We start from the raw sequence: 16,164 nt of genomic DNA, 5'->3' as shown, positions 1-16,164 counted from the left end.
TTGCCTGAGCACAAGGAGGGCCATGACTCAGAATATGTCCAAGATACCCACTCCCATTCTGTAGCAACTAGTATTGCGACTCTCATGATCACTTACTAGGCCACTCAGATGTTACCCATGGTTCACGACCTAGGACATGACTACAGTAACCCACACCATGAATCATCTCAATTTATTAATGTCGTAATATTCAGACTACGATTTCCTACCTTTCAAATGGCCAATGGTTGGGTTATTCTCCGCCTATTATTTTAACAACATGGGTTTCCAGTACGCTTTAATTCTACTTTATATTTCAGTCTTCTTTTCATGTTTTGTAATTTTTTACCAACAGTTATTGGACGGAAATATTCAAGTTGAATGTAGCAGGTAGTTCACACTGAAGTGCATTTATTGCACTTGTTTTCTTGTGCTCCTTATCTGGTAACTGTGACTTTGGACACATAATTGTATGTTCCTTTAAAATGGGGATAAAAGCGGGCTGGAATTCCACATTGTCTTCTGGCATGTTGAGCATTGAACTATCCGGAAGTGATCGAAGTGTTATATACATGGCACGTGCACGACCTTGATCAGTGACATTGAGTGACTGCTCCAGATGTTCGAGTGTATGCTGTAGTGATGGGACATTCAATTCATTTTACTAAATCGATTCATTTGATTCCGTTCACGTTACTGAATCGATACAGTGATCCGATTTACGGCACATCAGTCACCGCTCCTACTGCATCTGTGCAGTATGTACTGGTAAGACAGTGAGCAACAGCATTCAGTGCTCGCAGCTGCCATCTGGTCTTCATACTTTGAACTCCTTTCTTAGAAAAAATGCTAGTCACTAATACATTGAAGGTTTCCGGTGACGCAGGATGGGAAATGTCTAGGATTAGGAGGGTAGTAGCCATGGCCTTAATTAAGGTACAGTTCCAGCATTTCCTGGTGTGAAAATGGGGAAACTATGGAAAACCATCTTAACGGCTGCCAATGGTGGGATTCGAACCCACCATCCCCCGAATGCAAGCGCATAATTACGCGATACTAACCACATGACAACTCGCTCAGTCATTTTTGAAAATATGTATTTTTCTATCAGCTGAGGATTTTTTAAATCGTCGTATTTTGTATAGGCTACCCGAGATGTACACTAGCCTGCTGGTTTTCTGATTCAACATACTGTTGGTTAAGTTATTGCATCTGTCCACATATGCTTGAAGTCTTGTGTAATGATGTGACATATGAACTGAGAGAATAATGAGCCATTCTTCCCAATATAAAACGGGTATTTTTGAGTGGTCATGAGCATGACTCATAGTCATAGGGCAGGCTAAAGTCAAGTTTAATTGTCAAATGTCAACTAAGTTATAATACTAAGATTCATTAAACTAATAAGTATAACCTAATATTTATTTATTTATTTATTTGGGAAACCAAAACAGCGAGAAGCCGAATTACAGAGTTCCGCAATGAAATACATATTTACAATAGAGTAGCACAAGGCAAGCATAAAGAAAAGTGGAAGAATAATGACGAAAAACATCTAACGATAAATATAGAGGAAAAAAGTAAAAACTAACATAATTAGAGACACAACATAACAAAACCAAAAAATAAAGGCTAAAGAAACAAGAAAAATTGTTGAACGTAAAACGAAGAGAAGAACTTATAGCTAGGCACAGTAAGATAAATACAGACATAACACTTAATTAATGGTATAGCACAGTAAAAAATAAATATTATATTATGTACAAAAGAGAGGACAGCAATGAGAAGAGGAAAAAGGAATATGAAGAAAATGAACTAGGTTAAGTTAAGGAAGAATCGATTAAAGGAGGCATACGAAGAAAAAACGTCCAAGTTCCTGTCTGAAGATAAAGAGTTAAGGAGGGTTGGTATGCGGATAAATAAACTTCTTTGAACGAGAGAGAGGCGGGAATACGGAATATGAAGGGGCGTATTAATCCTGGTTTTGCGAGTTGGAACATGTATGGAAAAGAAGGATGCAGGTTCAGGAGAACGAAATAAACCGTTAACAGCGTTATATAGGAATCTAAGGTCGGCTACTTTCCTGCGACTAGATAACGGGTGAAGGTTTAACTTGTCTAGTATCTGATTACTGCTCAAGTTTCGACAATCAGATACTCTGGCTCTAACAATGGCACAGAAAAATGACTGCACGCGGTCAATATGATTCAGATTAGTGGGTGAAGAGGTAGACCAAATGGGAGACGCGAATTCAATAATCGGTAGGATGCAAGATACATAGTAGGCTCGGAGGGCGTGGATATCGGTGATGTCAGAAAATCTATACAACAAGCCGATAAGTGACATTGCTCGCGCGGTTATCTTTTGTATATGGGGGACAAATAACAATTTACTGTCAAACATCACTCCTAAGTCATTTTGTTCTGCTAGAGTTGGGAACGGGTTACCGAGGAGGGAGTATTTACTGAGAATAGGGGATTTACGAAGCGTGATCGAAATAGAGGAACACTTGGCAGGATTAGGCTTAAGACGCCATGTGGAGCACCATTCGGAGAGTGAATTAAGCCCACTCTGTAAGGAGTTTACGTCAGATAAAGAATCGATTTGTTTGAATATTTTACAGTCATCTGCAAATAGTAGAATTTCACAAGAAACGGAGGATATAGAATTAATGAGATCGTCAATAAATAAGACAAAAAGAAGCGGACCTAGGACACTGCCCTGTGGGACGCCAGAATGTACCATAACAAGAGTCGAACTGAACCCATCAAGAACCACACGCTGAGTTCTGGTATTGAGGAAGCTCTGCAGGAGAGTTAGCAAGCGACCATGGATATTAAAACGTTCTGAGAGTTTATAGGAAAGAAGTGCGTGGTCTACGGTATCAAAAGCCTTAGCAATATCAATGTAGCACACGTCCAGTTGAGAACCGGCGTTAAGAGCAGACGTTGCACGATGGAGAAGAACAGCCAGATTAGTTAGGCAGGAGCTACCAGGAAGAAAACCATGCTGCTGGGACGATATATAAGGAAGTGTGAAAGAAAGAAGGCGCTGGTGGATAATCTTTTCACAGATGAGCGACAGAGTGGGTAATATAGAAATCGGACGATAGTTTCTGACATCAGACCTCTTTCCACTTTTAAAAACCGGAGTGATGTTAGCGATTTTCCAGTCGTCAGGAAAGTAGCCGGCTAAGAAGCAACGGTTAAATATAACAGCAATAGGATGGGCAAGAGTCGTAGCGGTATTCTTAAGGAAGACAGGACTGAGACCATCCGGACCAGTAGGTTTATTTTCTGGGAGGGAGGAAAGTAACGAATAGACTTCTGACTCAGAGGTGGAAACGTTACTGAGACTATGAGAAGGAACAGAATCAATAGACGGAAAATCTGGGAACTGAACAGGTGCAACAAAATTAGACGCAAAGTAATCGTTGAAAATTTCCGGTCTATTACTACCACTGGCTAAATTATCACCCCAAGTCACTGTGTCTGGCACACGCTTTGTATTTTTCCTGCTGTTTATCAGAGACCAGAATCTTTTACTATTACTTCTCACTTCTAGGCAGGCAGAGTTTATGTAGTCCTGGTAATCCCGTTTTAGAAGCTGTTTATGGTGTTTGCGAAGGTCAGAAAAAGTTTTATAGCTGGCTTCAGAAGGTGACCTTTTCCAGTCTTTCCAGGCTTTCGTTTTATTAATTTCTGCAATTTTGGTCTCACTTTTCTTCCAAGGTTGGCATCTGGCGGATGTTTTATGAGTGGGAACAAGGTCACGGATCACAGCACGAGTCCAGTCATAGAACAGGTCTACTGCTTCTTGCACTTCACCCACTTGCAGCAAGTGCCAGGGTAGAAGAGAGAGGGTGTGATTGACAGCCTGCCAATCAACCTTTTGCCACAAGGGTACACAGTTCCTGGTAAAGGGTCGATGACATTTCGGGGGGCGGGGAGGGGCAACAGAGAATGTTGCCTCTACAGACTTGTGGTTCGATTTAAAAATATTTCGTCCCACAGAAATAACGGAAGGCTCAACGGAGCAGAGCAGGTAGTCAAGAAGACTATCCCCGCAGGTGTTCTCAAGGACGTACTGTTGGAGGCCTAGGCCCGTAATATAATGGTCGAGATACCACTTGTCAAGGCTATTAGAAGGGACACCATGAGCAGGGGAATTCCAAGAAATAGAGAGGTTAAAGTCGCCTAATATAATTACATTAGGATTCAGATTAATGGCTTTCATTACAGAAGAGAGAAAATTTTCAGAATAATTGAGGGTTGATCGAGGTGGCCTGTAAAAACAAGCAAATAGATATTTGGAATGCTGAAATTTCACTTCTACCCAAATGGCTTCGCAGTCACTACTTAAATCAGTACGTTGGTTAGCATGCCATTTGGATTTAACGGCCAGGAGAACTCCCCCGCCCCGAGATCCACGGTCCGTTCTGAAAATGGAAAACTCTTTGGAAAGAGGGATTTCCGTGTCTGAAACAAAGTCAGTTAACCAACTTTCAGAGAAGGCGACAATATCGAAAGAAGATAGTTCTTGTAGGTAGAGCTCACAGTCAGTAATTTTGTTTTTAAGAGAGCAGATATTCTGATGGTAAACTGAGATCGCACTATCCGCCGCGGGTCCCGGGTTTATCTCCACATCACCAGCTAACAGTAGGAATGTCAACAACAAACTTAAAGTAGACCGAGAAGAAAACTGAGATAATTTACTGGAGGCTGGAACCGAAGCTGGTGCTACAAGAATGCATGGGAGGTTTGCAGTCGGCAGTGAAGGAAAATGAAACTGACGAACGGCAGTCAACCAGTTTCCAACCTGAGGTATATTCAATCTTGAGACGGCGAGTCGTATACTTCCGGCAAGGGAGGCCTGGGTACGCCAGCAGCCGCCGTAGCACGTGGAATAAAAACAAAGCCGTTTATATTGAACAGACTTACTTCCGAGCATTTCACAACACATGGAATCACTGGCTGGATCATCTAGATGAACATCACTATATTCTTTTGCGCACACTACTTGTTTTGACACTAAAACTCCTAAAAGAACACAGAGGAAAAACACACAGTTACTCTCACTCGCCGCCATCTTGCTCAGAATTATGTTTTGACTACCTTTTTAACACTGCAAATAAATCCATCTATTATTTAAACCTCCCTGTAAAAAGAGGACAGTGAATGCAAATGGGTATTATTTTCAAATGAGCTAAGCTCAAGAGTCCATTACAGCATACAATTCTTTCGGTGTGCCATGTCTCATTGTATGTCTCGCTGCAGCGGAAGCTCAGCTCTCCAGCAGTATCCAGTGAGCCAATAAGGAGCCATGCGTATCTTGTGTCTCACTGAGCCGCGCTCGTTCACGATTCTTTTGGTGTGCAATGATTCACTGTCTCGCTGCAGCGGAAGCTCAGCTCCCCGCCAGTGTCCAGTGAGTGCGCACCTCAGCACTGTCTGCTGGGAGTAAGCTGAATCGTGTGCCGTGAGCTTGCCGTTCCTGTGAATCGATTCACTCAGACACTTGAATGAATCGATACACTGCTTCGAATGATGCATTCAGTAGCCAACACTAGTACGCTGTGCTTCCGCTTAAATTTTTATTCACCACAAATGCGGAGTGGAAGCTCATCAGCAGGGAGACACTCAGGCACTCAGCGAGCACACGCTCACTTGCTTAGACTCATTTTTATTCACATCACCCAATAGCATACTCCAGGCTGTAGAAATGAAATTCCTGAGGTCAATGCTTCAGAAAACAAGACGAGATAAGATCAGAAATGAAATTATCCGAAAAGACGTGTAAATAGAACTACTTCATGCAACTCTTGCAACCTCAAGACTGAAATGGTGTCCAGCTCCATGGCTAAATGGTTAGCATGTTGGCCTTTGGTCATGGGGTTCCAGGTTCGATTCCTGGCAGGGTCGGGAATTTTAACGACAATTGGTTCATTTCGCTGGCACAGGGGACGGGTGTATGTGTCGTCTTCATCACCATATCATCCTGATCATGAGGAGGAGGATCACCTATGGGCATCAAATCAAAAGACCTGCACCTGGCGAGCCGAACTTGTCCTCAGACGTTCCCAGCATGAAAGAGCCATACACAATTTCATTTCATTTGAGGAGAATGGATCCAAAGAAAGCAGCAAGGGAGCTGGAGGTCAAGCGACCTAGAGGTAAGTCAAGACAAGATGAATATCCCAAATAGACGGAGATCTGCAAGGAAGAAGCATGGAATGGTGTGAAGTTGAAGAGGAAGGAATGTACCTGTGCAGATAGAAATGGGGAGTGCTCTTACACCACACCCAAGAAACTGGAGATGATTATGATGATGATGATGATCATTAACCAGAAACCTCCTTTTTTTATTGATCACACAAGACATTGCTTTGACTGTGCCCTTTACACATTATTCTCATCATCAAAGATCGGTGTTTAAGTTCATTTCACCTTATTTTATGACATTTTTCAAAAACCTTGCAAATTTCTGCAGTAATTTCACTGAATACAGTTGAATTTAAGAGACAAGACTTATCTAAATTCATGATCTTGCAACTGAACTTTCTCTTCCTATTGAGCACCTTCCTCACATTAGTAATGTGCGTTTCCAGTTTCCAACCCCTGGCAACGATGATAGACTCCATGAGCCACAGCATGCTACCTACAAGGTCTGAAATCTTCTCCTGGGGTATGCGCACCCACTCCTCCAATAGTGCTGGACTCATTTTATTTAGGGTGTCAAAATTTCAACACTAGACATTTTGCCCAAGCATATCTTATAGCTGCTAGGAATTAAGATTTGGGCTACATGGTGGCCAGTTCAAGATTTGTATCCCAACAATGGGGATGAGCATCGTCATGCAGTCTGAAATTTTTTCTGACAAATGGGGCAAAGAATTACATGATCTGCTAACACCTCCTCAATGTGTCAAGCACCTTCATCAATGATGACACGTTCCATTTGTGCCTCAAAGCTGATACTACCTCAAACCATGACAGAACCACCTTCAAATGGTACCCTCTTGGAGATATTTCAAGATGAATATCGCTCCCCAGTCCTTCTCTATACCCTCTTCCTCTTACCATCAGATGACCGGAGACAATATCGCAATTCATCTGTGCTGAGTACCACTGACCGTTAGTTCAGACTCCCGGTACTGACATGCAAATTTCAATCACGCTGCTCAGTGCTGGGGAGTAAGCATCATGCCAGTGGCAAGTCTTAATAACCTCAGATTTGTTTCCAGAAGTCTACATCTCAGTGTTCTCTCACTTACTACCTAAAGACAATTTCTGGACCAAGTAATGTGGCAACTTCACAAGACAAAAAGGACCAATAACCTGTCATCCCTGGCAATTATAGACCTTCAACATCGTTTCTGATAGGTACTGAGTTCACAGAATCATCTCAGAGCCTGCTGGACACTTCCAAATAATGTGCCACTCACTTTAACGAGATAACAAATGTGTCGCCCCTCCTTGATTGACATGGTACTTTCACAGTGCACTCTTGCTAAGAAACATGTTTATTCAACAAATGTGAAATAAAAACTTAATTTCTTAAGTTACTTGTAGTGAATAGATGCAAGCACTGGACGTGTAATTTGATGTCCGTCAGTCGTGCGGAGTATCAGTGTCCTGATGTGGCCGCCTCGTCCTTGTTGTAACTCTTGGATGAGTGCTTTCTCACACATATGATGGCAGTGTGAGTCGTTTTGTAGAAGAACTACATCTCTCACTTGTAAGGGAACTGGTCTTCCTTATGTCTGCTGGATATGATGGTGCTGTAGTTTCTTACTGTAGTTCCAAGAGATATCCTTTGGTCCATTTTTTCATACGATCATCTGTTATCTGTTGCTGAAGTTGGAATTTTCATTTCAAGTCTTTGTGTAAAAGTGGTTCAGGTCCACTAGGGATATAAGTCAATCGTCTTCCAAGGTTTAGGAAGTGAGCAGGAGTTGAAGCGGCAGGGCCTTCATCGTGGAGTAATGACTGTGAATTTATTGCGGCCTCCACACTGCCCAGAATTGTGTTAAGTGTTTCATGGCTCACTTGTCTGCATCCTAAGACCTTTCTGATACACCGCTTAATAGTGAAAATCATACGCTCCCACCATCCTCCCCACCGAGCAGCATATGGAGCAATGAATTTCCAGTCATTTCCATTGGTTGCAAAGTATTGGGAAGTTTTGTTTTGTTGAAGGAGAGTAGATATTTCTCTCAGTTCCTTATTGGCTTTATGGAAGGTAGTACAATTGTCTGAATACACACTGTGTGTGGAATTCCCCTACAACTGATGAAGCGTTGCAAGGTAGGTAAGATTTTTTAATTGTTTTTTATTTTTTTACGTTGCACCGACACAGATAGGTCTTATGGCGACAGATAAGAATTTATCTACAGTCATGTTGGAAGGAAGTTCCAGGTGAACAGCTCAAGTAGTGGCACAAGTGAGTAATAAGACATACACCTTTTGTACAGTGTTTTCTTGCTTTATATACAGTGGGCCAGCAAAATTCAAATATGTGACTTCCTACATCAAAATGGGCTAGTAACTCTGAATCACTACAAGACTCATGGAAGGCCGTCAAAATAGTACCACATATAGGAACAAACGTTCTTGGCATTGATTGGAATACTGAGTCTGATGCCTTTTCTCACATCGCTGGTGATATTTTGATTGGTTTTTTACAGAAACCTAGTACCAAACACCTAGTACTTCAGGTTATTTCAAAATTCTATGACTCTCTCGTTTAAAGATAGGCACATATTTGTATGAGAAGAAGCATCCAACACAACTCTCCATTTCATGTAATCTTCATTCTCCTTCTTAACAGCGTGGTAAGGTAGATAGTAGGATAAGTCTGGTATGATATCTGTGTCAACCACCTCAACTTGACCCTGTAGAATGTAAGTAAGCATTTCATTGCAGTACATATTTTTGTAGCTGACATCATTCTTGAATTTTCTTGTCAATGCTTGGAAGGGTTTCTCTGCATTCATCTGATTGTTGTTAAGGAATGAATTAGGTTTCTTGGGAAGTGAAACTACTCGCCTACGATATGTTGGAAATAGAATCGAACCTCCTTCCTGAAACACTATCTGTATTACTCAGGTTCAGATTGTTCCCACATGCCTTAATAGGGGATGTAAAGCAAGCATTTCTACAACTATCTTTGCACCCTGCCAACAGAGATTTGATATAGATGTTGATTTGCACCCTGCCAACAGAGATTTGATATAGATGTTGATTCCCATAGGGAATCTGAAATATTCGTCCCGAATGAGTAAATTTATAATACCAATATAAATGGTCCGTTATTGGACATTAAAAATTTTCCAGCTATTCCCTATGGGAATCAACATCTATATCATCTGATAGCCAAGCAGTGGCCTCCACAGTATGCACTAGCCAGCGTCTTGGTAGGTGTGCTAGGTACCAACTGATGAGCCCAACCTAGCACACGAGGGCGAAACACTGGCAACCAGGAATGAGTTAGCTGGAAAATTTATAATGTCCAATAACGGACTGTTTATATTGGTATTATAAATTTACTCATTCGGGACGAATATTTCAGATTCCCCATGGGAATCAACATCTATATCATCTGATAGCCAAGCAGGCATCAATTTTTGGTAAAGAGACAAAGTCTCTCATAATGCATTGGCACTGCCGGAGGCTCCAAGTAGCCGACGCAGTGGCCTCCACGGTATGCACTAGCCAGCATCTTGGTAGGTGTGCTGGGTACCAACTAATGAGCCCAACCTAGCACACTGGGGCGAAATGCTGGCAACCAGGAATGAGATAGCCGGAAAATTTATAATGTCCAATAACGGACCATTTATATTGGTATTAACAAAGATTTGACCAGATTCTTTTGGTATCGTGTGATATTAGATACTAATAGCCAACCTCAGACTACAGACGGCGTTATCACTTATTGTTTCACCGGATTACCTTTCGGACTTTCTTGTAGCCCCCTTTCCTCTATCTGCCACTCTCCAAGAATCACCAACATTACACACTGATTTATTTCCTTCAGCTGCTGAACTGGTGGACAAGTGCACTTACATGGATGAATTTATTACTTCTACGACAGACAAAACTGCTCTCTGCACAGTACATAGAGACCTTACCACCGAAATTTTTCTGTATCAGATTCAAACTCCTGATCCGAAAGAAGGTCATGGATTACGTCATCTGTGTTAATAAGTTTGTCTAGTGTCTCCTGTAGTCTCTTGCAGTAATACTGATATTTGTTTAACAGTGTAGTGTCAATGATGCTGTTAATAGCATTAATAAATCGTGTAGCATATGCCCTTTCCCTAGTGCATTTCCGTTTCAAGTTATGTAGCGTATCTAATGAAGCTTCTGTCATTTTGTTAGGGAATGAAAGCGGAAAATGAACAGCTTATCGTTTGAATAACGAGAATATGGTTACTGTTGAAATAGCTTACCTACTGAGTTCCCGAAGGAATTGATTGTGGGTTATATTCTGGGAGGTACAGTAGATGGGGGCAATAAATATCTCATGAACGATATGTGCTTAACCAAAAAATGTAATATATGAAATAGATTACTCTTCCTAAAAATGGATCAAAATATAGTAGAAATTGTAAGTCGAGTAAGTAGTAATGCTAAAATGAGCAAGATATTTGCCTTTATCTGGCCATAGTCTGAAGATGTATGTTCCTCCAAGTCGAAGTACAGTATAACCTTAATGTGGTGTTGTTTTTTTTCTTTTTGTTGAATTAAAGATTAATGTTATGTAAATTCATTCAATAGAGAGTTTCAGCACCACAAATGTAGTGAATAAATGCAATGAAAAGGAAATCACTTCAGGTCAACTACGTACTACCGTCTTGTAGTTCAGTGAATCTAAAAATTATAGATAATACAACAACATATCCAAATAATAGCCTCAGACATTCAGAGAGAATGCACAAGTAATCAGTTTCAATATCCCACACTTGTAATAGAAATTATACCATGTACTGTATTGATAATCCATCAATCGTTCCTGCTACAATATCGCAAAAGCTCTTAAAACCCAAAAGCTGTGATGTCAATAAAATCAGCACCCAGCAATTAAGGCAATTTGTGCTCTCTGTCCAGCTTCCTTGGCTGAACGGTCAGCGTAGTACTCTTTGGTTCAGAAGGCCCAAAGTTCGATTCCTGACCAGGTGGGAGATCTTATCTTAAATGACTAATTCCCTTGGCCCACTAAAATAACATGCAGATTCCTATAAATGCCAGATACCACCCACCTTCATTGGAGGGACAGCCTTACAAGGGCTGCACCAGGCTAGAAACAGCCACATGAAATTAATTAATATCTATCCCTTATCACTAAAATTTTTTAATACAATATTCTTAAGTCATGAACCCTCCCTCAACAGAAGCCATCTCTATATGTTGGTTAGTATGCACCACCTTTGGTCAGGAAGTTAATTACTCCTTGTCTCACAGGTGAAGATCATGTGAGTGTGCGTGATTTCTGTGACCAGTGTGATAACTGCCTGTTAAGGGCTGTGAAGTAGATAGCAAGATAGGGGCAGGGTGAAGTCTATAATAATGTTATTGTTTTTTACGCCCCACTAACTACTTTTTCAGTTTTCAGAGACACCGAGGCACTGGAATTTTGTTCTGCACCAGATCTTTTATGTCAGTAAATCTACTGACACAAGGATGATGTATTTGAGCACCTTGAAATGCCACTACACTGCTGAGCCAGGATCGAACCTGCCAAGTTGGGATCAGAAGGCCAGCGCCTCAAATGCCTGAGTCTGGTGTCACATGATCCCACCACTGAAGCCGGTTTATATGTACAGCTTCATCCACAGAGTTCATATTCCTAACTTAGCCTTTATCTCCTCACTCCTGCCATTGTTCCCACCTGTTTGTACCAGAAATTATTCTCACATCCTTCATGCCTATTACTTCTGACTTATCAATAAGGCAACTTGAGTCTATCCAGCTTTCACTCTCTCACAGCAAAGTCTGTCTGAAAACAGACTGATGTAAAAATACCTTTATCCAAGAACTTGCTTCTTTCTTACAGAATACTGTTGATTGCAACTGCGAGTTTACTGCTTGAGTTCTGCTGTACCTCGATTCACCTGCACTTAGTATACTACCATCTTGGGAGAACACACATCCCAAGTACTGTAAATCCCTAAACCATTAAAGGAGAAATTCTCTCTGGGACGATGTTAAGTAAGATAGCACCCTACTTCATAGAAATTTACCGAGCTAATCATGTTTCAAGCATGATCAGACATATCTTTTTTCAATAAAAGTAAACTTGAGTCCTATCGCAAGGGAAGTGAGCTGCATGTACCACTTTAACCACATACGATGCAGTATCGGGAATCGAACCGGGGTCTTTGAGAACGGCAGCCAATATTACTAATCATTACATTACAGAAGTAGATGTTCTTTCAACGATTATGAAATTAACACCATCTGATAAAAAATAGAGTAAAACCTGCCTTTAGCGGAACCTTTATGAACCGGAAAACTGTCCATATCAGAATATTTTCCCAGTCCCGAGAATTGTGGTTTAATATTCATGCAAGTTTACCTTATTAAGTGGAACCTGTCTGATGCAGAAATGGAAGGAAATTTTACTACTGTAACAGAAAATATATGTAAAATTTTCCCAAACTCTTTTCAGTACATGTGTATTCCAAATGGCTCTAAGATGGTTGAAATGTTTGTAAGATGGCAACTATCTCCAGACCATGACAGGTATATTCCGTGTGGTTTGGACATCCTTTACTGTAGGAATGCAGAATGACCGAAACTTGCAACAGGAAACTTAGGAGCCTCCTTCATCCCTATCAGCTGTAAAGGATATTCAGTCTTTTTTAGTAGCAAAAAATGATATGAAATGAATTTCATTTTGGTCCGTATTGATGATTTATCACTATCGACAAGGATGAGAAACTCCACCTATTCAATACTGTATATAATATGCTAACATTATTTATTACATCGGGATTAGTTTTGACTCTTGTATTGGATCATCTTCAGCCTTAAATTATAAATGGAAAAAAACATTACACTTGCCAACAGTTATATACAGTATTAGGTGTTGATGTTTGAAAGTTTCATGTAATGTTCTTTTCCATTTATAATATTGTTTCTTTCTTCCAATTTGCTTTACATCAGATCGACACAGATAGGTCTTATGTCAACGATGGGATAGGAAGGGCCTAGCAGTGGAAAGGAAGTGGCCATGGCCTTAATTAAGGTACAACTCCAGCATTTGCCTGGTGTGAAAATGGGGCATTTATCATTTAAGGCTTGAAGATGACCCAATACAAGGGTTGAAACCAACCAACCGACTGACCGACCAACCGACCGACCGACCAACCAACCAACCAAACAAATAAACAATATTTACTATGAACTAGTGTGTATACGTTTGTGATTAGTGTCATTATTGTATCTACCACCACACAAAATCACAAAAGTCTACCTCTTTGGTTATCTAATGAAGGTATGCACTTCTGGATTTTATTTTTAACCACCTACATGAACCAGAATCCTGCATACTGTGGGAAAAACTTCTGGTCCCTTGGGTTTCTGCTCAGCACGGGTTTTACTGTAGTACCATTATTGTGATAAAATATAGAACCTGTCCAAATACCCGGTACAAAGCGATGCCACAGAATGAATGGAGGAAAAGCCTGGTGTCAGGTTTTGCCATCTTAAGAATTAATAAGCTGTTTGTGCTATCGGTTGTACTACCCCACCTTTTTAACAGTGAGAAACACAGAGTGAATTTTACACAGAAAAGAATTTCAAGCAAATTGATTATCACATTGAAAATAAGAATGCTGCCATTGTATGTACCAGGGTCCTTGCCCAAGTTAGTATCCATCTTGAACAGGATCAGTGGCACAAACATTAGAAAAATAAGACTATGACCTCCAAGATAAGATTAATACAACACTGAAGAAATATCTTCACCCATGAACTTACCTGTCAGTTGTGGCTGAGGAATACACTGTGGAGGGATACGGGGAGACCATTCTCCAGTCTCTATGCACTGCATGGTGGGAACCCCGCTCAGCACAAAGCCCAGGTAACAGTTGTAATGCGCTCGCTGGCTGACATGGACCTGCTTGTGCTCTGCCAGGTTATCTGGGATGTTCCCTTGGGGAGTCTCCAGCACATAGTAGCCGTTGGCGATGTTGGCTGGAGCCGAACAACCATTCGACACTGAAAATGGTGATAATAGTCTAAGTACCAGCGTAATCTCAATTTTTGTATCTAACTTGTGATCTACACAAAGGCGTATGATTCACTTGGAACTTAATACTTACAGTATAAATTGAATAAACTCAAAAAAGAAAAATCACATTTCAGTAATATTTCACATTTTCTTCCGTCATGAATTACAATATCCTATAGAAAATGATGGAAGACTTTGTTTCCAGCATCCAAAGACATATTCAACTGACTGTCCATAATAGCAAATATGCAACACAGTGATTCAATTGAAGCAGGCGTGGCTTCATAATACAATCTGCAGTGCTGTAGAACCACCAGAATGAAAGATAAATATAGCCTACAGCAATGAGCGAAAGATTGATACCCAGTATTCTCCCCAGAAGTTATCGTCAGCCAGGTGGAGAACACTACGTAAAAAATAAATGATACAATCTCAATTTATTTCCCTTATGACATTAACAATATCAGTCAAGTAAACATTAACTGAAAATTTGAACTATATTAGTGTTATTATCACAAACAAGACAGAACAAGAGTATTTTGAACTTCTAATGTTCTACTCCTCATACATAATCATATAACACCAGGATTTTCCACTCTGTTGCTGTGGAGTGCCATACGGATTAGCAACATCATGAGAAATCGAGTGCTTGCATGCGATTCCATGCTAATCCAGACACTGCTTCCGCACACTATGTGAGAGTCAAGCTAAACATTTAAACTCCGATTTAAGTTATGCAAGTGATGAAGTTCAGAATGACCATGGTTTAAAAAATGCAAATAAATAAATTTACCCTTAACTGCCAACATCACGAACTACCGCTCAGAGCAAGGTAAGACAGAGAACGAGTTATTGGAAGACAACATTATCAATTGATCATCATCTTGTAAGACCATTTCCAATCACATAAAAACAAGTCCTGACAATAATGATAATTTATTATTCAAATAAGCAGTTTTACAGCATTTATATTTTAATTTGGAACACCCAGTGACTCAAATGTGTATCTATTATGTAACTAGAACATATCTAGGTTATGTTAGCTGGGCGGTGCATCCATTAAAAAGGTCCTAGGAGAACACTGGATACCTATTCAATTATTGGTGACCTGGCAACGTTGCTTGGATCTGTGAATGACAGCACTTTAGGACAAACGCATGGGAGCACATTTAGCCACCTGTCCAAGAAAGCTGTAGTTACAGAGTCGCCCATAAGGTCCTGTATGATCTGCACACCTTGCAGCATAGCAGGTCTATTTGTGTGCATTGGAAGAACTCTGTCACTGAGACGTCCCAATTCCTGGAATTACTGACACTTTCTCCCTGAGCGCGCTGTTAATCACACGCTCTCCTCTCTTGGACTATCACCCTCTTTTCTATTTGTATTGAAACATCATTGCTTTGGGTTGGCATCTTGCTATTAGATTATGCCGTGATGAAGAATTATTTCAAAGGTTAAACTGATGGTTTTTTGTTTGTAAGTGGTCAATACCTAAATGAACACACTACAAGTAATAATGAAGATATTTCTCCATAATGAACAGGTAGGGACCCTCTTCAGAGGCAGCCCTACCCAGGGAGTGGCGCCCCTGCCTATGTGAGTCCCAGAGCACACTGACCCGGTGTGTAACATCTGGTATGGGCCCCAGCTCAGGGTTACGAGTGAAGACCTCAGCGGCATCTACGGCGGAGAAGGTGGACTTCAGTACGGTGGAGATGGCGGAAGGGGCATACCCATAGCGTCTGTACTCCAGAGGAGCGGCAACGAAAGGCGTCTGTCTCCATGTTAGGGGCAGCCTAATTTTGAACCTGGCAGTAGGTATAAAATGCCTTTGGGTGTGGCGAGCCCATCGTAACAATAGCCTATATGGACAAAACAGATATGGTGCCTCGGAAAAGGTTAGGGCGTCTCCTGCTGAAAGCGATGCGCAGCTCTTCAGGTGCTAGGGGA

General features: G+C 40.9%; 1 protein-coding gene across 1 annotated transcript in view; it reads right to left on the bottom strand.

Moving 5' to 3' along the window:
• LOC136883181 (membrane cofactor protein) overlaps positions 1-16,164 on the bottom strand; it is a 341,137-nt gene that overhangs the window by 255,527 nt on the left and 69,446 nt on the right. The window contains exon 4 of the mRNA XM_067155363.2: positions 13,962-14,201. Within this exon, the coding sequence (XP_067011464.1) occupies positions 13,962-14,201 (240 nt within the window). The remainder of the gene's footprint in view (positions 1-13,961; positions 14,202-16,164) is intronic.

The sequence above is a fragment of the Anabrus simplex genome, chromosome 11 (genome assembly GCF_040414725.1).
Source record: "Anabrus simplex isolate iqAnaSimp1 chromosome 11, ASM4041472v1, whole genome shotgun sequence".
Lineage (NCBI taxonomy): Eukaryota > Metazoa > Arthropoda > Insecta > Orthoptera > Tettigoniidae > Anabrus > Anabrus simplex.
This window is presented reverse-complemented; position numbering and strand designations above follow the sequence as displayed.